Source organism: Melanerpes formicivorus, unplaced genomic scaffold, assembly GCF_026170545.1.
Source record: "Melanerpes formicivorus ecotype bairdi unplaced genomic scaffold, bMelFor1.0.p_v2 SCAF_23, whole genome shotgun sequence".
NCBI classification, from domain to species: domain Eukaryota; kingdom Metazoa; phylum Chordata; class Aves; order Piciformes; family Picidae; genus Melanerpes; species Melanerpes formicivorus.
Window position 1 is genome coordinate 2,843,295 of NW_027142375.1, and position 24,911 is coordinate 2,868,205.

General features: G+C 40.0%; 1 protein-coding gene across 6 annotated transcripts in view; it reads left to right on the forward strand.

Moving 5' to 3' along the window:
- Nucleotides 1-24,911, forward strand: part of SATB1 (SATB homeobox 1) — a 101,711-nt gene that overhangs the window by 4,059 nt on the left and 72,741 nt on the right. For 4 of the 6 annotated variants that reach the window (XM_068152322.1, XM_068152327.1, XM_068152328.1 and 1 more), the window contains exons 1-5: nucleotides 13,354-15,277; nucleotides 18,238-18,473; nucleotides 22,310-22,486; nucleotides 23,368-23,494; nucleotides 24,267-24,390. In XM_068152322.1, coding sequence (XP_068008423.1) covers nucleotides 18,263-18,473; nucleotides 22,310-22,486; nucleotides 23,368-23,494; nucleotides 24,267-24,390 — 639 coding nt within the window. In that variant the 5' untranslated portion in view covers nucleotides 13,354-15,277; nucleotides 18,238-18,262. Of the gene's footprint in view, nucleotides 1-13,353; nucleotides 15,278-15,369; nucleotides 15,440-18,237; nucleotides 18,474-22,309; nucleotides 22,487-23,367; nucleotides 23,495-24,266; nucleotides 24,391-24,911 lie in introns of those variants that run through there. The other 2 variants (XM_068152326.1, XM_068152323.1) reach the window with 2 other exon arrangements.

Sequence of the window (24,911 nt, forward strand, 5' to 3'; positions counted from 1 at the left end):
TCTCAAACAGGGAAAACAGAATTCCTTAACAGTATTTGTCTATCCAAGTCACCGAAATTGTATATTCAGGCAATGGCAGATTAAGGGCAGAAGCATTTTATTAATAACTGAAAGCACATATGTGTGTGTGATGAAAAATGTTCTGCAAATCTGTCACTATGCAATCAAGTGCATTTTTTAAACTTTAGTTGTCACAAAGTTGCTACTGTTTCTAAAAAAAAAAAAAAAAAAGGGGGAAAAAAAAGAAGAAAAGTCAAACAGTTTGATGGTTAAAGAGTAACTTACAGTCTTTATTGCTCGCTATACTGAAATTCTGCAACTTTATAAAGCCCCTAACAGAAAAGCCTTAGTGATGGTACTTTTAATCTTGGGCAAAGGCATCCAAGTAGCTGGCATTTTGACTGAAGATAACTGCCGTCAGAATAACACACAGTTTGCAGAAAACTTCCTTAAATCCCCCCTCAGAAGATTCCATTAATAACCACTACCTGAGAGGTCCTTTTTTTTCTGAATTTATTACATTTAATATTAAGTTAGCTTGCACCCCAGTTCCCAGGTGAGCGGTGTCATGAATTCTTAACAGCTCAGGCCACAACTTGTAACTGTTACTTCAAAAACTGTGTACTGTAAAGTTCCCTTCAAAAACGTGTTTTCAAACATTTGCCATCCTGTGGTGTCTAAGTTTACCACAGTTGTCACTGACACTTAATTGATACCTGATCTGTCACCTTGCAAATGTCATCTTTCTAATGGTTTCTGTTCTGTATTGTTCTCAATAGGTATAAATCGTGATAGAGGTTAATTTTCAAGAGACTTGCCAGTACTGGTCTTGTTCATATCTTCTGCTCTAGTCCTTGTGCTCTGTTAACAGCTGTGAACTACTCGTAATCTATGGAATCTGGTGCAGTGTAGTAGGAATGGCATAGTGATAGTACAGAAAAGTGTAGTAGCCTAGCTCAGGCACTCTCTGAATTGTAAATATCTGCTTTTAAACTTGCAGGGCCTGACTTTCCTTCCATACACACAGGTCTATCCCTGATGAGGTTGGTAGACCTCTGTATTCTCAGTTCTTGCGAGGGACTGGTGTTGGGTGTTGATGGGCTGAGGGACAGGCTAACACTTAGTACTCATGCCAAGGTCACCTTTTAGCTATTAATTTGGATATACCAATACCCAGCAGTCTTTTTTGACATCAACTTTCCGGTGAGACTTTGTGTATTTGTGTATGCTGGGATTCGGACGAGCTATAAGGTGGTTTCCTTTCACTGGAGCGTAGGCTAGCTCTTCTCTTTCTGAGCTGTTGGAAAGCTTCCTTGGGAAAACATCTCCACACGTGTGGGTTCATGAGAGTTAGCTCTTGCCACCTCGTGCTCTTCTGTTGTGAACTACAGGTAAGATAGGCAGGAGAGTTTGCTCAACTGCAGATGGACCTCAGTTATCCGAGCTGCACCTGGGTGCAGAACATCAGGATGGGCCACATCTATCAGCTGTGTTGGCCTTGCATAACTCTCAGCGACTGTCTGCTCCATCTCTTTCCCTTGGCAGATTATGACATGATATGACCTGAGGAAATGAGGGAGGTGCTTTAAACCTCGAGTGCATCTCATCTTCCCAGGATCCTGCTCTGACAGGATTTATTTGGCCAGAAGCAATCATTTGTGTTTTGTTCCACTTGCTGCTCACTAGAAGAAGTAGTGATGCGCTTGGATCATATTGTCTCGTAATCTTTTCTGGTGTCTGGAGTCCTGGTTCTGGTTTGTGCCCTGACAAAGATGTGTGATCTTGGCCATGTTTGCAATCCTTAATGCCATAAACCCCAATTTTGAAAATGCTCAGCACTCGCAGCTTCATATGGAAGAAAAGAAAGCTGCCAACTCACAGTCCCTCCGTAAATGCAGCCTTAATCTGCCCCTAGTTTATTTACTCAGCTATAAAATTACTAATATAATAGCTTATTAGTAATAAATTCTATTTTAGCCTATATATATATTAGTAATAGATCTGTTTCATAGAGCACTGAAGGATTATTTTTTTGCATTTGTAAATCAGTCCTAGAGTGGAAAATATTGTACAGCACAGTAATTGCTTCTCTGAACTCAGACCCACATGAAAAGGTACAACAAAGGTGTTTGTTTTTCAGGAACTGTACTTAGAATGTGTGTCAGTTTGTAACAGCCAGATAATTTAAACCATTTTCAGTGAACAGGAGAAAAACTCTAAATATCATACACATCCTGTATCCCAAATTTTAATACAATAAAAGACAGAAAGAGAGGAGGGGAGGGAGAGAGAGAGTCTGGTGCACGTATGCAAACTCACAGAAGGACCAAAGGCGAAAAACAAAGCGGAGGGAAATTGCAGAGTGAGTTTTAAAATGGTTATAATCAAAGATTAGATTAATATTTTTTTTGTGGACAGGTGTATTAAAAAAAAGCACTAAAATCATTAACACTTTTTATTGTAGGTGGGCTTCCTTAATCTGAGAATCTCAAGAATAATTAGAGGCATCTTAAAAACAGACAGTTTTAGCTTCTGTGGATTCATTACAATATAATAATACTGTATACTTTTTAGTGTTATTTCTGCAGTAGACATTTAATTACATGCCTTTGTGAGACATGTTATCTGTATAAGTAACCAGTGCATAAAAAGAATGATGCATACGTTTGCATACAAGCTTTTGCTTGCCAGCTTTCCTTTCAAGATTATAGATTAAGGGCTCCAGTCCAGAATGTTCATGCCTTCAATGGAAACAACTTAATTTTACACCGTTTTCTGGAGTAACAGGGCAATTATTGCAATAGCATTTCTTGTGCAGTTACACTTCTTTTTGCAATAATGCTTGAGCTGTTTGTTTTGCAGGTTGGTTTGGGTTCGTTTTCTATGCAAGAGCCCAAAGTCGGTGTTTCTTTGCTTGTTCACAGGATAGGTTTTAGGATACTAAAGGAAAAAGCGTGTTTAAGTTGAACATTGAGGAGGAAGGTTTAAAAAAAATAACTAGCAAGAGTCATTTGGTAGATTTCTCACACGTACAGATTAATGTTTAGAGGAAACCTGGATACATTTATGTGTGACCTGCTCTAGATTCCATGGTCCTGCTCTGGCAGGGGAGCGGATGATCTCCGGAGGTCCCTTCCAACCCTAACATCCTTTGATCCTGTGATCCTGTGAAATGTGGAGCTTGCCTTTCCCATGTAAGATATTGAATAGAGTCTGAAACATGTTCTGGATCATGTAAATTTATGGGATTCCTAAGTTAGTCCGCACATTGCTGTGGAAGAGTGAGCACATTTGCAAGAAGGATCAGGTGCATACAATTAGAGGTTTTCTTTTGATACATTTCGCATTCCTATAGTGGCACAGCTTGTGAAAAGTCCTCCTCCATGTACTGAACTTCCCACAGCTCCCTGTGCTTTGCACTGCGGTCATTGCCGGCATGAGGCACAGTGGGAACGGCATCCAACCATTCCAGAGCAGAGCTTTCCAATCGATCAGATGCATGTCCTCTTTTGGAAGTTGTTTTTCACTTCTTAACTAGCAGCATTGTGCAGGAATGGTACAACATTGGTGCTGAGCCCCTAGTTCCAGTACGCTTTGTAAGAAAATCTCCTGGTAAAATTAATCTCTGCCCCATTGGCTGTACTTTATTGACTTTCTTCCTGTTTTTCTTCACTTGACTAACTGAACATTATAATCCTTTCAGCCATTCCTGAAGAACTTCATTATATTCTTTTGAAGATAAAGGATGTAATAATTTTAGAATAGCATCTTTGTATTTGCAACTTGTGATTCCACTGCTTTCTTTATTTGGACTGCATGTCCTATGAGAAACTGACTCCTGCATTGCCACTTATAATAGGATACTCATAGTTATTATTTTATAAACATTCCAGGAAAAAAAAAACCCACAAACATTTACAGATGCCATGCAAGAAAATTGAACCAGTAGAATTTTATGTGTGACATGATGACAGGTCTGCCTTCAGAGGCATTATGCTGCCTGGTAAGTTGCACTTCCAAGCAGTATTCCGTATAGGTTCTGTCTCTTTAAAAATGCAGTCTCCTCTATTTGCCCTATTAATTGTTGATATGTTGCTATCCACGAGACAAAAATTAGAGCTGTAATTAAATAATCATGTGATGCTCCTTAGTGCCAGTGAGAGCAAACTCATTTTTCCAGGCCCTGATGGTCACTGATTATTGTATTACTACTGGCTTGCTTTATTTTTTTTTAATGGCCCTGTATTGCTGGGTTACCTAACCACTGCCCTTCTTTTGAAAATTAAAGGAATTGAAGAACATTAAGTCACTTAATTGGCCAGTAGTCTACGGGGACACAAAGTAGTCATACCTTCTCTGCTTTTTGGTCACTCAATTGGTTCTACTGGGAGAACTACATCAGTGGTGTGGTTGTGTGCCATTTAATTTACACTGGTGTTTTGGCTGGGATGGATGCATATAGGGAATGCCAGGAGAATTACAAAAGGAGCAGGGTATTAAAATTCAGAAATGATTAAAATTGAAATAAAAGGATGCTGCTTCTTTGCCAGTACTCTGGCAGTCATAATGACACATAGGGATTAGTTTCCACCTTCATCTTTTCCTTCTTTCTCATTTCCTCTTGTTTATTGTTGACACATTTTCCTTATGTCTCTGCTTCTCAGTGCTTTTTTCCCTGTTACATATTCCTACTTTTTCTCTTTCCTTAAGCATGGAGAAGCTTACTTAACCTTATTATAACAATAACAGAATAGGTTATTAATATTTAATATGCACATGATTAAAATTTCTCTCTTAAACATAGGTCAGCTCTATTATTAACTGACATGTTATTTTTCATTAAAAATTTTTTATTCTGCCCTTACGGTTTCTCAAACACCCTTTACTTTGGTGGTGATTTAACACATAATGTTTAGAAAACTGTGTTAGGCTAGTGAAAAAAAAAGAACTTACCAGTCATGGATAATCAATTATGCATGAATTCGGATATAACAGATGGAAACTGGTGAGTTAAAGTTTCTCTTTAGCTTCGTGATTTTTTTTGTTTTGTTTTTGTGACACCTGTCTCTTATGTATAGATAAACATCTAACAGCATACTGCTTTTCATGCATCTTTGTGTTTTTGCCTTTTTTTGTGTGTGTGTGTGTGTGTGTTTGAGGGCTTTTTTTTTCCCTCTTGTTGCTTGTTTCTCTTTGGTTTTGTTGGTGTGGCGTAAACTCATGTTCACCTGTTTCTAACTTACTATTTTTAATTTGTTTGTCTGCTGTAATTTCTATACCGCTTTCATTTTCTGGGGCTAAATTGGCCTGTGATAAAGCCAGCATTTTATCTTCTAAAAAAACAACAAAAACCCACAAAAAACCCAACCAAACAACAAAAAACTACGCCATGTCATTTTGCCTTCAACTGCTCATGGCCTCTAGCGTTGCAACATGAAAGCAACAGGGTAGACAGTGGCTGTGCATATGTATTCATACATGCATATATGCACATTCTTGTGATTGTGAGACTTCTATAGGCGTTCCCTCCAAAGCTTTAATTATATTTCTTTCCATCAGTCAACGCTGAAGCAGATTGCTGTACTGCTTTTTGCCTTTTTTTATTATTATTATTAAAAAGTTCAATATGGACCAGACATAATCTTTTGTGCGTGGAAAAATAAATTTCACAGGCAGAAGCAACAAAAAAAAAACAAAAAAAAGAGGAAAAAAAATGATAGCCCTTCTTATTTTTTTAACACGCCCACAGCAACAGCTAGTTGGTATTAAGAAAAATAAGAGCCAAATATGCTTGCTTTCCCTTTTTTACATAAAAGGAGTTAAAAGGCCTTTAAGCACGGGCTGAGATGTGAGATGGCAGAGGTTTTGTGGCGGTGTATCAAGGGGTTCTTGTATTGGAAGGCGTCAGGCGTTTCGGAAACACTGGGGTAAGCTGATTCGGACATTACTTTTCCTGTGACTGCAATTATTTGGATCATTTCTTCACCTGGCTCCACCCACCTTTGAAGCACACATTTTCGGATGTGGTGCAGAGCGATTTTTCCATCTGTATGCCTATAAAAGAAGAACTTGTTGAGAGGATGCACCGCATCTTTGTCATGCGTAGAATGCTTCAAACTTTCTCGTGAGCGTCCTACCAACATCTGTGAAGGAAAAAAGAATCTAATACAGGAAGGAGTTTGTACTATAAGCCACCAGAAACAAATTATATTGAAGAGATCCTAAGGAAATTAATAAGGACACTGTGACAAGCATTAGTGTTCACATTACTTCTATCACAACTCAAGCTCTGTTGCAGAATTTCGTGTGTGTGGCTCAGTTTCTTCTTACTCAGCTATTCTTATGTCAACATAAAATTTAAACTTTCCCCCCAAATTTTTTTACATTTAATGCAGAAACTAATTTTTAGACTCTTACTCAGTCATTTTCTTTCTACTGCTTGATGAGTATAAATGCAATATCATAAATATTAACCTCACTTTGCCCTAAAAGTATCGTATTGAAGTGGGTTTCCAGCTGCAGCTGTCCGTCTGAGTTTGTTGCTGTTGTAGCCACTTAGCAGAAAATCTACAAAGGTAGTTGGTTTAGTAAATACATACATGAAATACTTGAATATTTATTGTTCTTCTTGATAATTTCTTCTCTCTTTTTTCCCGCCTTTTCTACATCAGGATGAGTATTTTGATCATTTACAGGGTACTTGGAGTAACATTATGTTGCTTGAATTTAAACGAAGCATACTCAGACACATGCATAAACGACCTTTATCTTAGTGACACTGAATATGTTAAACCTTTCATGGTGTTAGCACCTCAATATTATATTAACAGGTATCTTGTTCCTTAAAAGAACTGTGAATATTAACAGCTAATTCCTCCTGAAAAGAACCTTGAAAAACTCATTCGTCTAGTCTTTGTTATTGTGGAACATATCTGAGTTTGAGATGGGAACAGCTCTTGAAGAAAAAGTGAATTCGGACAAAACCACCGACTTTCAATTTGTTTTACACCAAAACCACACATTTTGCATGCATTTTATGTACAGTGAACACTGGCTCCTATCAAGTGTGGCCATATTTAGATTCAGAGTTTTACTTAAAAGGTTTTGAACCTTAGAAAAGGTCTGCCAGAATTGGGCAGAGTTCTGAGTTAATGAAACTGGAAACAGGACATTTCATGTGGTTTTGGGTTTCACTATGAAAGTTTGACATAGTTCAAGTCATCAATCAGTTCTAACCATTTCCTTACACTTAAACCTTTCCATGTGTTCATTTTTTATCAGTAGATTTTCTTCATACTATCACAAAAACATTGTTATCCCATTGAAACATTCCTATGTAACAGGTCACTATGGTTTGAGCCCAACAGCATGAGGATCTAAACTTCAGCTAATGATGCTTGAATAATCCTCTGTAGTGCTAACCGCAATGGCTCAGACTGTTTTCTACCATAATACAGAGCTTTGCTTCAGCTGTGCAAAATTGATTCTCCCCCAGTACTATTGGATCAAACTTCTGTATTCCTAAAAGCAGCTCTTTTATTTTTTTTTTTCTTTATTTCTCCCCCCCCCCCCTCTTTGGACTAGAAAAGTGGTTGGAGGTGATGGCAGAATTCAGAAAGGGGAAGGAAAGTGTTATCAGGCAAAAACATTGCAGAGCACTTTGGACATAACTTGGTAACTTTGCTTTTAACAAGCAAGTAAATAAGCTGTGAAATTGGTGATCTGCTGAACAAACTCAGATGGCATATGTAGCTTGGCTGATCCTAAGATGCCATCTTTTCTCTTTTTTTTTCCAGCTGCCTAACTGCATTACATATTATATCAAGTTCTAGGGCTTTTTTTTTCTTCCTTTCTTTTTTTATGGAAGTAGTTGGGGCTTTAGCTGCCACATGGCAATTACAAGTATGATTCATCAAGGATCTAGTATACTGTTAGGGATGGAAGAGGGATGTGATCCACAAAAAGTTGGGGTTTTTTTTGAAGTTGAAGCTTGTTATTTGAAATGGTTCTGAAATCCATAGTCATAAAAAATACTGGCTTATATTAAATAACATGTAAATGTTTGTGGAAGTTGCAGTGATGATACTCTTAGGAAGTGAATGCATCCACACAGCAATGACTGTGAAACTAAAGAGGAAGATTTATGTAATTAATCCACTAATGGTGATTGCTGTGGTCTTTTATGGAAAAATGGGCACCTGTCTTACTACAGTCGGCTGGGATTTCTCGCACGGCAGCCAGAGGTGAAAGCCTCTGGTGCTGATAGTGGTCACTTCATTATGCCAACTGGTTTTGTTGGGTTTTACTCCATAATTTTCTTCCTGCATTTTGCCTCTCTGTGACTAATTTGGCGCCAAGGGGCAAGCTGAAATGACTGTTGGGGTCACACCAGGAAATTTACTTCGGTTGTACAAGCATCTTAGTCAAAATACATATAGCTATGAAAGGGACTTAGGCACAAGGGTTCGGTAGCTTGAAGATAAATAACTTGCTTTATCCAAAACCACATTTTGCATTCTTTTAATCAACTCTGTTTGGTTTCTTTTTTTTTTTTTTTTTTTTTTTTTTTTCTTTCTTTCTTTTTTTTTAAGAAAAAAAGAGTCCATGATTGAGCTCTACTGCAGAAAATGTTTGCAGGAGTAAACGAGCCTCGTCACAGAGGCAATCAATAGGGAGATGTCTGTTTGTATATGATTTTACATATCTGCAAGCTAGCTGAGACATCCAACTAGAAAATGCTACACCATGGGACACTGTGTAGATATCTGATACTTTCCAAGGGATTTCGGGTCTGTAAACTAATGAATGCACTACATGTAGCCATATATGTAGGTTTTTCACCTCTGACGAATATGTTAAGGATAATTTACTTCATGTAATAAGCAATTAAGTACAGTTCAATACAGCTGACTATTGTAAGTTAAATATTCATTTTACGTAACTGTTTCAGGACATCATGTCTGAGGGAACACAAACGAGCAGAAATTGCTCATGCAAAATGTGAGAGGGGACGACAGCTTGTGTGTGATGCCTTTCAGTGCTATGAATTTCATTTCATAGCACTTCTGCTTTTTGACAGGCATCCTATCCAGGCTGGGGCAGGTTGCAGTCACAAAAAAAAGAAAAAAATATCTAGGTTGGTATGTAACTTTTGAGTTCAGTGTGGGGGATTTCACAGATTGCCGTGATTCACATCGGTGCGCATCCGATCCTTGGGTTGTATGTAAATTGAGGTTGCTGCAGTCAGGTTGGCTGAAGTGTCTGAGCGGTGCCAGGCAAACAATTGTTGTTCAGGGCAAAATGGAGGGGAAGTCAGTCTGAGCAGATTTTTCAGTCCAGAGTGCAAAACTTGCAGGGCCAAGTGCCACAGGACTGTGTCCGCAATGCAGTGGTGGCTGTTCCAAGGATTGCACAGATAGATGTGGAAAGAACAGTAAAGTGCATCCTTTTCTTTAACCCACACTTATATCTAACCAATGCAAGGAAGTAGGCACAAGGCCACCAGGAATCCATCCACCATTTGGCCACAGATGTTTACCTTTGGAAAGCCATGGATTGGTATTTTCATTACCTTTCTGTCCAGCAGTTACCACTAGCTGTAAATCCCCGACCAGACTGCCTTTGCCGGCAGTCTTGCTGCTGCTGCACAGCTCAGCATCACCTCAGAACAGGCTGATGCTTACAAGTTACCCAAATGGCCACAGAGTTTTCGGAAGCATGTATGTATAAAACCCAATCACCCTGATCTCCCCAAAGAAATCTGATAAAAGAGAATACAGAGCCATGCCGGGTTTGCTCTGCTGCCAGTTAATTTCTGTTTATGTTGCACAAGAGCCAAGCCTCAAGATTTGGGCCCGTATTTCCTAATTTATTTTGAACAAGAAAAGATTGGAATAGAGACCTTAGGAGGTACCAAGGCAGCGTGCCACACTGGAGAATTCATTTTGTTTTGCAGCTACTGAGACTGCTGCTCAAGAGTAAATTTCACTGTGGGGTTGAAAGAACGCTGTCCAACTTCCTAAGTATTTGTCTTGTTTCAACAAAATGTAGTGCAAAATGCATTTGTAGATCATAAACACAATGCAGCAACTTTACTACAGATTAATAAGCTTTATTAAGCATGTATTTGTCTGCTGTAACTTGACTAGAAGCTATGAAAAATGTTATGTTACTATTGCAGCATGTTTAAATGATTGCCTGCATATGTATCCATGACAATATCTATTCATCTTCAGTTCTTTATATATGTTTTTATTATAAATATCTTTATTCTAGTGGAACATTTTTATATCAAAGTTGGAACAGCGAAGTGCAAATTGGAATAGGTCAAATGAAAATCAGATATCTGTATTCTGAATTCATTCCAAGTAGTTTTGTATTGATAAGAGGTATCTGATTGCCTTCTATGCATCAAGACACAGCAGCTTTCAGTAATCTGTGCTTTCTAGTCAAAGCAAGGGTTCCACATTCAGCTTTCCATGTCTGGAGTAAATACTTTATCAGGCATAAGTGATGTAGGTGAATTAGATTAATCCATGTTATAGGGATTTTGTAAGGTTTAATACACATATGCAGTCTCAAGAAGAGTTATTTTCCGTAATCATTTATCTCAAGCATAGGAAGCATATGCATGATTATATAATTAACAGAATATTTGTTTGTCAGTGTTTGGATAGTGTGCATAATAATATCATTATTATGTCTTCTGTGCTCCTGTATTATCAGATTGTTATCTTGCTGCTCCTTTAATTCACTGCCTCTGCTTTTTTTTAGATTAATCACTTTGTTGTAATCTGAACATTTCATGTTGTGGGGTTTTGGGGCTTTTTTTTTGTGTGTGTGTGTGTGTGTGACCATTGAGGGAATGGTTTGTGAACACCAAAGCAAAAACTTATTTTAGAAAATATATTTTTTTTTCATTGTTGATTTTTGGGGTTTGTTTGTTAAGGTTTTTGTCTTTATTCCTTACTGTCCTATCTGGCAATCATCTGTAGGAGGTGGTGTTTTAGTCCCAAATCTTGTTTCAAATCATATTTGTAAATATCTGCTCTATTCTAATCAGCTCTGCATCGCTCAAATTATCCTCGGTGCGCTTTTCCTCCATCATACTGCTGGCAGCATGCTGCCAGCTGAAAAATCTCTTGTCTTTCATGATGTTCTTCTTTAGTGGTCTTGGTTATTGCTGAAGTTTACTGTATCAGGCTTTCGGGAAAAGGATGAAAAAGGATACAATGGGGATATGTTCCACTGTACCCCAAAAGTTTGAATTCAACCGGTTAGCACTGGTTTTCCTCCAGGTATCCAAACGTACTGAGAAACATTTTTTCTTTGTATTTCTTTATTTTTGTAGGGACTGAATAATATGCTCCCTTGTTGGAAAAAAAGATTGGTTTCTAAATAAACAACCTCAGATAGTTATCCCTTTATCACACCTTTTGAAAGATGTCATCTACATTTCCCCTCGCTTTTCATTGTGAAACATCCTTCTTGGTTTTTCTCCTTTTCAGCACTCTTGGTAACAATCTTAGTAACCTTTCTCGGGACATGCAACATAGGTACAGCTTTTCATGTTTCCTATGTATGCCACCTCCACTTGCTCTGCTTTGAATAATTCTATTATGTAACAGTGTATTCATTTTTCCAGCCTTGCATTTCTTTGCTTCTGAGATTATAATCTATTTTGTGATAAATATTTCATGTATTTCACCCTATTACCATTTTCTACTTCCTGCCTGACCTGTATGCTGTTTGTGCTTATTTTGGTAAATGTCAGCTTCTTTCTTTACCTAATCTTGTTGCATTCTTCTTCTTTTCACAGTAATATACATGCAGTGATAATTTGTGCTCTTCCTAGATTTATTGATTCGCCTTCCCTTTGTTCAGAGGCCATGCTTATTTTGTGTATCACAGAACTGGTATTTAGCCTCCCCCACTTGCCTCCTTTCACTGTTGCTTCAAGTTTGTACGTGTAGTTCGGTATGGGGGAGTTTATTGGTTTGTTTTCTTTCAAAGTTACTACCCTGAACATTTTGTCTGTATGTCTTCCTGCACAGTAATTCACGTTCTCTTTGCCGATGATGTAACTTTCTTTTTAGATGTAGTATATTCAAACACCGTGCATTTTATCAATAAAGAAGTGTAATTTTTCTCTTATCTCGTAGCTTGTACAAACTTGTTGCTTTCAAGTTTGTCTAGTCGGGTTACTTTTTTTCAAGTGCATGATGGGAGAAAGTTCTGCCTATCTCGCAGTTATTTTGTCAGTAGTTACCACTTTGGAGTTTCCACCTTTTACGGGTGGCTTTCGGTCCATTTAATTTTTTTACTGTCCCGCATCGCAGTGGGGCTGTAGCACTCCCCCCTTGCGAGCACGGCGCGATGCATTGCTGGTACTCGGGGTGTGCTGCTGGTTGATCTGGCTCGCTCCGGCGCCCATTGCTTCACCCTAGCGAAAGCTGTCGGCGAGCTGCCTCGGCGGACGCCCTCCGCCGAACGGGGCCGTTCCACCCGCCTCCACTGCCTGTGGAAAACGTGCCGGGTGCTTTCCCTTCACCCTCTGTTGCTAAGAGGAGTAACTTCTTTCTCCCCACGTGGCCGGCTGGCTCCCTGGGGCCGCCTAACCTGCGGGGGTCCCGGCCACCCCCGCTCTCCCCAGCGGCGCGGAAGCCCTGCAGAGCGCTGCCGCTGCCGCCGTCGTTGTGCACCTGCCCGGCGCGGCCCGCGCAGGCTCCGCGCAGAGGGGCGGGGGCTGCGCTGCCGCGGCGCAGTCGACAGCGCCGGCAGGATATTGTTCAACCTTCACCCCCGCCCCTCCTCCTCCTCCTCCTCCTCGTCCTCCGCTGCTTCTCTCTCCCCCGCTCTCCGACCCCGTCGCCGGCTCGCCCCCGCAGCCGCGGGTCCCCATCTGCCGGGTGCGCGCGCAGGGAGCGCGCGGCCGGCGGTGGCTGCGCGGGGCGGCGCGCGGCGCGGCGGGCATTGTGCGCGGCGCAGGCAGGGCCGCCTCACCCGCACCCAGCTGCCTGCAAATTCGTGCGCGCCCGGAAGCCGCACGCCCTCTTCCCCCGGCCCCCCCCCCGTTCACCTACCGGCGGCGGCAGCTCTCCCCCCCCCCCCTTCCCCCAGCCCGGCCCTGCGCCCCCTCCCGCTGCTGTCCCTCTTTGCCACCTCTCTTCTTCTCACCCACACCCCCCCTCCCCACGTTGGCTCTCCCCTCCCCCACGCCTTTCTCCTTCGCCACCTCCTCCTCATCCTCCTCTGCCACTTTCTCTCTCTCTCCCAGGACGCGTCGGATGATCCGGGGCCGACGGGGAAGGGCTCCGGGCAGCAGCAGGGAGGCTGCGTCCTCCTCCCGTCTCGGGCTGTAAAAAAAAAAAAAAAAAAAAAAAAAAAAAAAGCCGGTGGCCTCGGTGTTATTTTGTATTAAAATGAGGAGGAGGAAGAAGAAGCAGCGGCAGCGGCAGCAGCGGCAGCGAGCGGTAGCGGAGAGGAGGCTCTGAGCAGGGGACGGCGGCGGCAGCAGCAGGAGGAGGAGGAGTAGTGATGAGTCAACTAATAATTTAATGGGGACAGAAACAGAGAGAGAGAGGGGGAGAGAGAGAGAGAGGAGGAGGGGGGGGGGAAGAGAGAGAGCAGAGGAAGGCAGCTCGTCCGGGGATACACACACACATACATACACACACATCCATGTAACATTCAGCAACAACCACCAAACCGGCCTAAATAACAACCGTACCCAGCCAGCCAGGGAAAGCCAGAATTAGGGGAAAAAAAAAGAGACAACCCCATCCCCCCCCTCCCCGAGCCTATCCTTATTATTTTTTTCCCCTCAATTATTATTGTTGGGTTGGTGGCTTTTTTTTTTGTTGTTGTTGTTGTTGTTTTTTTTTATTGCTGGCTTGGTTTTTGCTGTTGTTGGGGGGGTTGCAGCCTTTTTATTTTGTATTTTTTTTTTACCCCTTCTTTCGAGTAACTCTTCTCGGAGTTCCCAGATTTATTTTTTTCTTTTTTCTTTTTTTCTCTGATTTTTTTTTTTTTTTTTGTCCTTTCCAGAAGCAGGAACAGGTTTTTGTTGTGCGTTTGTTTTGTTTGCCCTTTATTTTTTTTCCCCTTCTTTTTTTAGTAGAGGGTTGTTTTTGTTTTTGGTTTTGTTTTTTAATTATAATTTCTGCCGGCTTTGGACTCGGAGGGAGTGAAATCTCGTCACTTTTTGTAGTGGTGGTGTGCCTTGTTGTGTGTGTTTCCTTCCTCTGTTCTTTTTCTCTCTTACCTCCTCTCTCTCCTTCTCTCCCCCCCCCCCCTCCTCACTCACACAACAGCCCCCGGTAAATGAGAGGAGACAGGTCCTCTCTGCCTTTTTTTTTTTCCTTCCCTCTCGGACCTCAAAGGCGAGATTTAAAGTGGGATTTTCGTGCCTTTTCCTGCAATTTTCTCTACACTTGTTTATTTTTTTCTTTTTTTTTAAATTCCCCTCCCCCCCCCTCGCCCTCCCCCCAGTCTCCAGTAGCGATCTCTGGGGCTGAGGTTTCCGCAGAAAGTTTGGGGGCTGTTACGGTGTGTATTTTTGCGGAGGGGGAGGGGAGCGGGCTCCTTCTGTGTGTGCTGCTCCTCTGGGTGCCTATTGGAGAATAATAGTGTAAGTGACAACCTAGAAGTAGACTTTCTCCTCTTCGCACTGGATAGAAAAGCGGCTTGCTTTTTTTTTTTCCCCATTTTCCTTTTTAATTATTTTTTTTAAAGACCCCCCTTTTGCACTTGCTTCTCTACGCATTGATTTTATTTTTGAAAGGATAGCTAGACTCCAGTCACCCTCCACCTCGATTTAAACCTGCTACTTTATTTTTATTATTATTATCAATTCCTCGGTTTGAGAGTTGCACTTGTCTGATAATTTGATCTTCAGCTCGTTCGTCTGTTGCTAAACCTCGAAAACTGGCTCTCTCGAAAGAGATTTAATCTGTATTTTTTTGTCCATTGCCGTTTTTGCTCATGGCTACTCTGTTTCTCGCTATCTATTTTTGCCCCTCCCAGCCTAGAGGAAAATAGCAACAAGCAAAAAAAAAAAAAAAAAAAAAAAAAAAGAAAGGAAAGAAAAAAAAGAAAATAAGAGAATATTAGGGGAAGTAGTCCTCAGGTCTGCTGCCCCCCCCCTTCCCTCCCCCCCTCCAAAAAGGGGGGGGGACCTAGAAAACATCAGTCTTGAACTTCTTCCTCTTCAAGAGCTCGGGCTGCAAAGGAAACCTCCTTTGTTTTTGTTATTTATATGCTGTCAAGTTTTGAAGTGGTGAGTTTCGGGTCGGTTTTGCTAATTTCACTCAGAAAACTGCAGTGTTTCTGTTTCTAGATAAGTACTTTGCTTCTTTGTCTCTTTAAAAGGTCACAGGGAAAGCTTGGCCTGGATTGTGAGAGCCATATGGAACGGATAAGTGCGGAGCCTCTCTCAAATGTGATTATGGGTTTTTATGGGGGAGGGAGGGAAGAGGAGGGGAAAGGCATGGGGAGGGGGCTGATTCAGGAGGAGAGGAAGAAATAATATAATACTGGCGGCGTTACATCGCGACAAAAGGAGATACCGCACCGACTCCCATTCAGAAATTGCGCGGTGTGCCCGTACGTGCACGCTGGCTCTGGGAAACTGCTTTGAAATTGTGCTCTTCTCTCGATGCCTGTGATGAAAACTTGTAGTGGTGAAAGATGCCTAAATGTGAAACCCAGGGAAACTCTTGGCCTGGAACCGGTGGGGATGATAGTTCTTCCCTGTAACCCTCTCGCTGGGCAGGCCATGCTCGTTGTTGCTCATCACTATTCCAAACTGAGGTTTCAGTGAACTTTAGCCTTGGGCATGGAGTTTAAATGAGTAAATTAGGTGTTTTATGTGCATGTAATTTTTCTTTGTAACATAAAGCTTTTTACAAGATGAGTAAGCGGTGAAAGGGTGCCGATGGGTGGGTATTCTCAGGCCAGGGGAAAATGACCAGTTTGGTGTTTTGCTTGTAGTCAGTATATTAACTAAACTGCAATCTCTTACTTTTATTCACTGTACATGATGTAGTGCGATTCTGACTCATGATGACTAGATACTTTTTGTAGCAAAGAACCTCAGTGGCTTAGAGTACTTCGGAGTTGCCAAAATTGAGAAGGATTTTCTTGTTGGAGGCTTTTTTTTTTCATGTTTTCTTTTACTCTCTCTCCCCCCCCCCCCTTTATTTTTTTTTCTCTCTTTTTTGTTAATCCTCTTATTCCTGAGAGAGACCAGTCTCAGAAAAGAAACCCTCTAGTATGTTATCATTGTCAGAAACATTGTAAGATGTTAACAGTTCGAGTCTGTAATAATTTGGTTAGACTGCAGTTAAAACAGTACCCCCCAAAAAAGGAATTCTTTACCAAAAGGGGCTACATAGGCACGTTTACTGCTAATGCAACACAAGACCTAAAGCAGATGGGCTCAAGATGAATGGTAAACCTTAGCCTGTCACCTTGTAGCATAAGGAAAAATAACAATTTTCTGAACTTTAGCTATTCAGTGGCATTCTTGAGGTTGTTTGTAAACGTTGAGATTAATCTATTACTTCTTGCTACACCGTACTGAGAAATCGGCGTGGTGTTCAAACAAGAGAAATGTAGTTTACAGGAGGACTGTAATCAATGTATAGCTCTTGACAACACAGAAGTGTATATATATATATATATATATAAAAAAAAAATAAATCCCAAGATGTTTAGACTTTAATAGCTTTTTCTGTGAAATGTACAGAAAATGTACTGAATTATTAGACAAATAAAAGAAAGTGGCAATTACCTGATTCACAGCAGTCTGGCTGACTTCCCCACTATTGGAATTTGTATTTCCTAATGTAAATACTAGTTCATAAATTACTGACTAGTCACCTGTCCTTAGTGATTATATTATATAGGCAATGTAATTGTCATCATAGTCACACCTTTCTCAGAGAAAGGAAAGGTAAAATACCTAAGAGTCACAATAGAGCTGATGAGTGAAATTGTAACCAGAAAGATGTCTCTGATTTTTTTTTCTTTTTTGAAATATAATTGACACCACAGATTCTGATGAGTGACAAAAATCCTCGAAACGTAGTCTGTTGTATTCTAGCCTAGGGAGATTTGGGTTTTTCTTGAGTGATTTAACTGGAATAATTATTCATGGACTGAGGTTTCAAAAGTTTAGAAAAAGGGAACTAAAAGCATGCTGCCATATACCTTTTCTTCGTTTGGTGCTGAAATTACTTCTGGTTTTTTGGCATCAAATAGCTGTGCCACTGTGTAACTTAGCATCACCCCGAGCTGGAGAGGTTTCTCTGTATTTAAGAGCTTCAAAAGTACTGTAGAAATAGTGAGTTTTCTCCCCTCCAACGTTGCATTTTGTGAGATGCTGCCTTCGCCGTCATTTTTCTTAATTCAATAAACTTCTCCATTTAACACTTAAGATCCAAAAAAAATTTGATGTGCATATTCTGAACTTTGCAAAAGTTGATGAACTCTTTGTGTGTAATGTTGGTTAGGGAACTCAAAACAAAAAAGATGCCCCAACTTGTCACCCGTTCCTGCTTTTTGAAGTTAAATGGTAAATTCTCATCTAGCTATTATTTTTTAAGGGGGGAAGGAATTGTAAGTGGGTGATATTCTACATGTCTAATAAATTTGTTGCTCCCTCAACTAAAGTTTTAACAATGTCTCTACTGTTGTGCATACATATTTTTTAATCAAGTATGTTCAGAAATGTTGCACTAGAATCTTTTTCTTCCTCTCTCTCTCTCTTAAGACAATAATACCCCCCGGGATTAATAACAAACCTTTCTGTGAGATTTGTAACAATAGCTATGTTGGAGCACATACCTTGACAGTCATCATCATTTATATGAGTCTTAATCTTTCTCACATTTAGTAGAATTTCTCTGAAGATTTTATTATTTATTTTTTTTAAAGGGATGCTCTAGTTGGCTAGGAAAGAATTCCACCAGTTCATGATGCGATCTCTCTGTAAAAAAAAACACCAAACCACTGGGGTGTGAGGTCATTTTTTTGGGAGAATAAGTTTATTTCTTTTTAAAAATGGCATCTTCCTTCCAGGTCAAATTAGTTATTTATTCCCTGTGAGGTTATGCTGGATGCCTCTCTCTGTACATGTGCAGGCTGCGTGCGTATACATATGCGCACACGTGTACAACATACATAGAGAGATAGATATATATATATTTATTTTTTTTTCCCCTTGAATCATGGCAGGTGATCTTTAGAGGCGGGACTGAGTATGGATCATTTGAACGAGGCAACTCAGGGGAAAGAACATTCAGAAATGTCTAACAATGTAAGCGATCCGAAGGGTCCACCAGCCAAAATTGCGCGCTTGGAACAGAATGGGAGCCCATTAGGAAGAGGAAGACTTGGAAGTACAGGAACTAAAATGCAAGGAGTGCCTTTAAAACACTCTGGACACCTGATGAAAACTAACATTAGAAAAGGTAACACTTTTGATAATTCTGGATTAGAGAAATATGGTATGTGATGGGTTGGGGGGGGAAGCTTTCTTTTCCAGACTCTACTTCATTTATATTTCAGGATTATTAAATTTCCATTGGAAAATACTATATATTCCCAACTTTGATATAAATCACATTTGGGAAAAGTAAGCTTGATGCTTGGGTGGAGCATCTTGCTTTCCAGGGTGGAGTCTGATTTTTGTTAAGGTAAAGGCTAGCTGTCCTGATTAAAGCCAATTCCTGCATTGAAACAGAAGTAATATAATGCATTAATTCTTTGGATAAATGTCTTTGGGCTGAGAAACGCAAAATTAAGTAAGAGGAAATGCCAAACCTCTAAACCAAATTCTCGCCTTTCCTCTTAATGATGGTCCAAGCTTGGAAGGGCAGCAGTATTTCCTCAACAGTTGCAAGTTGGTTTAAAGGCAAGAGTGTAAATCTTTAGGTATCACATTGGAAAAGTCATTTGTGATGTCAATCTTCGCAGTTTATTTTCTTAAGTACAATTCATTATTGAACAATGAACAACTTGGGTGTCATATTTTTCAGTGGCTGGTTTGCTGTAATTAGACATTTACCCAAGGAAAAGGCACATTCAGAATCGTTGGATGTTTGGATATGGATGGCTTTTGTTTGCCTTGAAAATACTTCTAATGGGCAATAATCTGTGAATTTTGCTCCTCGACGTGCGTTGTCTCTTTTGACCACGTCGCAGGCTTGCTAATTTGAAACAAAATCTGCCGCACGTAATTTGGCATTTGTTTTAAAACCAGCCTCTACTTTTCGCACTGTAAGCAGTGTATGTTTATAATCCAGATTTTTCTTACATTTGCTAAGAGCAGGGAGCAGAAATGCAACCACAAGACGGTGAAACGCACCAAGTTAGAAGGCAGAGGAATTTCATTGTGCCCAATGCATAACATTTATCGTACAATCATTTATTTTTTTCCTCGGTTTGGTGAAAACAAAGAATATATTGATCCCGAAATGAACAGACACAGCAGTCCGTATTGTTAGATCTTTATCTATTAAAAATGGAAAAACAGCACTTCAGCAAATTCTTTGGCCTCTGCTCATGATTACCCTATTTATTGATTGTTTGCCAAGAATGTATGCATCTTAAGAAAGCCAGGGTAAGAGCATTAAAAATATAATTTATTACGGCTTTTCAAGCAGAGTGCATTAATATTGTACAGGGAAGCAGTGGGGCTATATAAAAAGGACTTTCTGACGCCTGCAAACATATAAGTTCCATAAATTCCTAAATAGGAGATTTCAGCTGTCTCTAGTATTATGTGATATTTGCACAGCAAACTTTAATGCCAGGACAGTTTTAGACAAGGATTCTACAGACTTCACTGCTTCTTATGGCAGACGTGCTGTTTACCCAGACTCATAAACCTTCAGCAAAGCTCTAACACTGCCTTCAAGTTTAAATCATGCTGTATTTTTAGCAGCGAGCACTGACCAATGCTCTCTCCTTTTAATACTAGAAGGTTATGAAGCTGCTGCACTTGGAGGTCTTGCCAAGTGCTAGCAGGAGTGATCAGCCAGTTGAGATTGTGCTCTCCCGTTTAACATTTTTCACATTAACAGAAGGACACTAGTGACAGTTTGCTAAAAGATTTAGTGGCTTGATTTGTAGTCAGATGATACCTGTGTCGCACTACCAGGATCTACCTTTTATAAGCTATGCTGTACATCAACATTTGGCCAGGAGGTTCTCCTGTGTTCCTTTAAAGTATCACGTTATCCAGAATGCTGCAAGTCGCAAGGCAGTGTACCTGGCAAAAAAGTGTGCTGATACGCAGCAAAGCACCTGTGTATTGCTAGTTTTGTGTCTGATCATGGCTTAATTTGTAGGAACTGATAAGAGGAAAAGCAAATACACTTCAGCTGGTTTTGAGTGTTTCTGCGCTGTTTGTTAAAATGAAGCTTTGTTTACATTTTATCTTCAGGTATTAACGGTGAAACTACTTACAAATTTTGAGCCCTTACACTGAGTCAGATGGCAGTAGGTCAGACACCAATTGTGAGAGCTTGGAAGGGGAAAAAAACCAACAAACCAAACCAAAAAAATATCCCACCACCTTTTTGCAGATGAAGCATGTGTGTGTTTTTGAAAGCTCTATGAAGCTTAATTAAAACAAACAGAAAATCACCAGTTTGCATGTAGTGCTTTTTGCTTTGGTCTCCTCTCCCTGACCAGTCTAGCTTAGATAAAAAAGAAAAAAAAAAGAAAGGCTCCTTCCTGCACTATATAAATATTGGCAAGCTTTTAGTCTTGTCTTTCATGCTGAGCCTATTGGGCAAACTGGAGTGAGTTTGTGAGCTTTTCCAAGCAAGCCTGAAGGGGTTTGTTTGCCAGAGACTGACTCTCTGGTGAACAGATGTAGTTTAAATATATGTGCTTAAGAGGTATCTTTTGTTGAGATTTCTTGCTATACATTAGAGCACAAATCAGCAGACATGGTCTTAAAGCGTTTATCTATTGCCAAGAGTAAATCTTCTCTTTAGACTGCAGCATGTCTGGTGCACCTTAGTAGGTTAGGAGGTTTCTGTAAGTCTAGAGGGCAGCGGTTATTATAGAGGCATTAACATGGTAGGACTAATTGGAGTTCCTGGGTGCCCTGTTAAAATAACCCTTGTCATCATTTATGCTAAAGATGATACCCCTCTGGCAGGCTGCCATAAGACAGTTCTGTACATCTGCTTTTAACCCTTTTGCTTTCTGTCATTAAGAGATCCTAACCTGTGTTGCTGGAGACAGCGGGACAGGGACAGGTTCTAAAACCACAAATCTGAGATTCTGTCTGGGAGGCCAGGGGGGATTTTCACAAACTCCAGGAACCTGATTACTGGGAGAGACTTCACCCCTAAAACTGTTTGGGTCATTTGTTACTTCTCTGGTTGTTGTCAAAAGGGAGAAGGAAAAATATTCTTAAAAAGGAAAGGGAAAAGGTTGTTTGCTTAATATTCTGTGCAGCACAGGGAAGGGTTTGCCATATGATGCTACAAAACTGGAAATTAGTAATTAACTTTCAGCCATACCGAAATAGCAACGCATACCAGAAACGTGGAATGTAAAGTGCAGGAGGCAACAACAGAAAAAAACACCCAAACCAAAACCAACCAACCAAGCAAAAAGCCCCCTGAACTGCAGGTAGACTTCTTAAAAAGGCATTGAAATCGTGATTTGTTGCTTAAAGATGCGAGTGAAAGTAGTGCTCAAGTGCACTCAGCGAATGAGGCATGAATTAGCGTTAACTTTCGCCTTCTTTCCTTGTATACTCTTTTCAGAGTGAATGAATAACACACAAGGTGATTTGTTGTTGATGTTTGAAGGCAATTAAATATTTTTGGCAGGACTAAGGAGTATTTTAATGTTAACGAACAGAATCATGTAGCTGATACTAAAATGGCTTACAGTGAAGACATCTGCAGTATGTATTTAGGTTCTCATGCTGCCTGCTACTCACAACAAATCAGGCAGGACAGAGGGAATCAACTTCTCTTCAGTCAACCTTGTTATTTCTATAGAAGGTAATTCTCTAATCTGTATCTGATCAAGGGAGATGAATTTGCATTCCTGCTTTTCAGGGAGATGTATGTTTTGTAGAACTTTATCTTTTTGTTTTTTTGGAGATGGGGGAGGGCGAGGTGAAAGGACTTGGGGAATATGTTTATCAAATATTTGTGATGATCCTTGATGCCTGCTCTGCCTGTTTGTACAGGTTTTATTTACATAATGCTGGATAGACCCACCTACTCAACTCTAACTCTACTTTAATATGTTAAATGTAATTTTTTTTCAATAGGAAGTATGCTTCCAGTTTTCTGTGTAGTGGAGCATTATGAAAATGCCATTGAATACGATTCTAAGGAGGAGCATGCAGAATTTGTATTGGTGAGGAAGGATATGCTTTTCAACCAACTGATTGAAATGGCATTGCTATCACTTGGATATTCTCACAGCTCTGCTGCCCAAGCAAAAGGTAAATAAGATTAGGAAATTGTACAATGAATTGTGTTTGGGGGGCCTCAGGGGAGGGGCAGGATTTCTTTCAGGAATGCGATGCAGGCTTTACTTCTTAAACTTCTTGCAGATTCTGTCTCTCTGTGTGTGTATAGATACATACTTACCCTATTTTTGCTTAGTGCATGTTTTGGTTGTGGGGAGTACGGAGGGAGGATTTTTTTTATTGTTTTTTGAGGGGGAGAAAGAAAAAAAAAAAAAAAGAAAAAGACTTCAACCGAATCATTAGTATGCTTATTGACCTTAATAATCTGCTCCACTGAGGATCCACAAGGAAGTGTAAAGCATATTTGAGCAGATGGACTGTTGAGAGTCAACTTGCATTTATGACTGAATATCCAGCTCTGTTTCTTTTATTTTGTTCCTGATGGTTTTATAGACTGCAAAGTTGGTTGCTTGGGGTTTTGTTAATTTCTCGTGGTGGTGGTGGTTGGTTGGTTGTTGGTTTGGTTTTTTTTAACTCAGTCCTTGCACTGAAAAATCTTTGCTAATTTATTAAGAGGAATGCTGACAATTGTATCACATCCTGTGAATTAAAAGGAACTTAGGAAGTACACTTGTACCCTTATTGAAAAAACCCCAAACAGTCTCTCCTGTAATGCATTTGTATAATTTGAGAATATAGATAAAGCATATCTTTGATGGTGTGTGGGTGGGGGTTTTCCAGGGGGATGTTCTCTTATTTTGCCAAATTTAAGAGGCTAGAAATAAAGGTGATGATCTTGTTAAAAATCAGATCTTTTTCTCTTGCCACTGGGAATTAACAGATAAATTACTTTCTTCAATTTTCCTGCCTTCCTTGTCCATTCCCCCTCCCTTCAAAAATAAAAAATCCCACAGGGCTTATCCAGGTTGGAAAGTGGAATCCAGTTCCACTGTCCTATGTGACAGATGCCCCTGATGCTACAGTAGCAGACATGCTGCAAGATGTGTATCATGTGGTCACACTGAAAATCCAGTTACACAGGTAAGTTGCAGACCAGCTCTGGGATCTGAAGTGTTACTTGTCTGTGCTCTCGCTGTTAATATTGCTTCTATTTAATTCCTACTGTGCTGTGTCCTCAAAGTACAAAGGCTTATCTAAATTCCTTTTTAGTCAGTCTAATTCTTCTTTAACTTCCAGTATACCATCAAAGCAAACTTTTCCAGCTCTGATACATAGATTTTTCTTTGGCTATCTCATTAAAACTATATTGCATTTTAGTCAATTAAATGATGCATTACAGGAAGGCATTTTACATAAAGTTTACTTAAGAGAAAAATATTTTTGCATATCATGAACAATACCATCTGTGTGCATTTCGTGGGGGAAAAAAAAACACACACCAAGAATGACTTGCTCACACTTATTGTTGCTCTCTAGGTTCTTAAATTTCACGGTAACAAAACAGAGGGAGAGGAAAAAAAAAAAGAGAAAAAACAGTTAATATATTAATGCTTTTCATGATCAGTCGTGAGAAAGCATTACACCTTAAATTGTTTTACCAAGCGCATCAGAGCAGGAAGGTAGAAGTAACATGAAAAAATAGTCGCCACATGCAGCTGATGTATAATTCATGCATCAATACAGCAGATGTGTTGTATAAAGTAATTAACTAATCGGAACAATCAGGAGACCGAGAGCAATCTCCAGATGCATCTGCTTGATGCGCGAAATGAAATCTGTCTGTCTTAAAGGAATGTTCTGCAGCAGGATGCAATCTTGTAATAATCCCTTTTCTAATCTGTGTTTCAAATAGTTGCCCTAAACTAGAAGACTTGCCTCCTGAACAATGGTCTCACACAACAGTAAGAAATGCTCTGAAGGACTTACTGAAGGATATGAACCAGAGTTCATTGGCCAAGGAATGTCCCCTTTCACAGGTACTTAGCATAACATGTAATAAATAATAAAGCACTATAGGCAGCACTGATGTGAGATTTGAGGTTTCTACAGACTGTAGCAAGTAGTGCCCATGAAGTGAATCTGCCAAAAATGCAAATTCATTTGACCACTTCATGATCTTTATAAATATGCCTGATTCATTTTGAACGTAGTCTTACAACGTTTCCCATGGGGAGTCGTGAAAGGTTGTTTACACCACACTAAAACTGTCTTGCTGCAAACTGGATTTTAACTGGGTTTTGTCTTCAGTCTTTGAACTGCTTTGATGCAACTACTTTTTTTTCATGCACTTGTGTTCAAGATGTTAAAAGGCTCTTTACTTACTGCTGTCAAAAGTACTATTGAATCTGAATGCTTGTTAGATAACCTACAGGAGTTTTAAATGCTAATTCATGAAATGAGACAGTCTTTGGCATGCTATATGAGAAGGGAATAAAGAATAAAGCCGTTTGGATGATGTGTTGTTGTTGAAAACAACCAAAGGAAAATCAGCTATTTA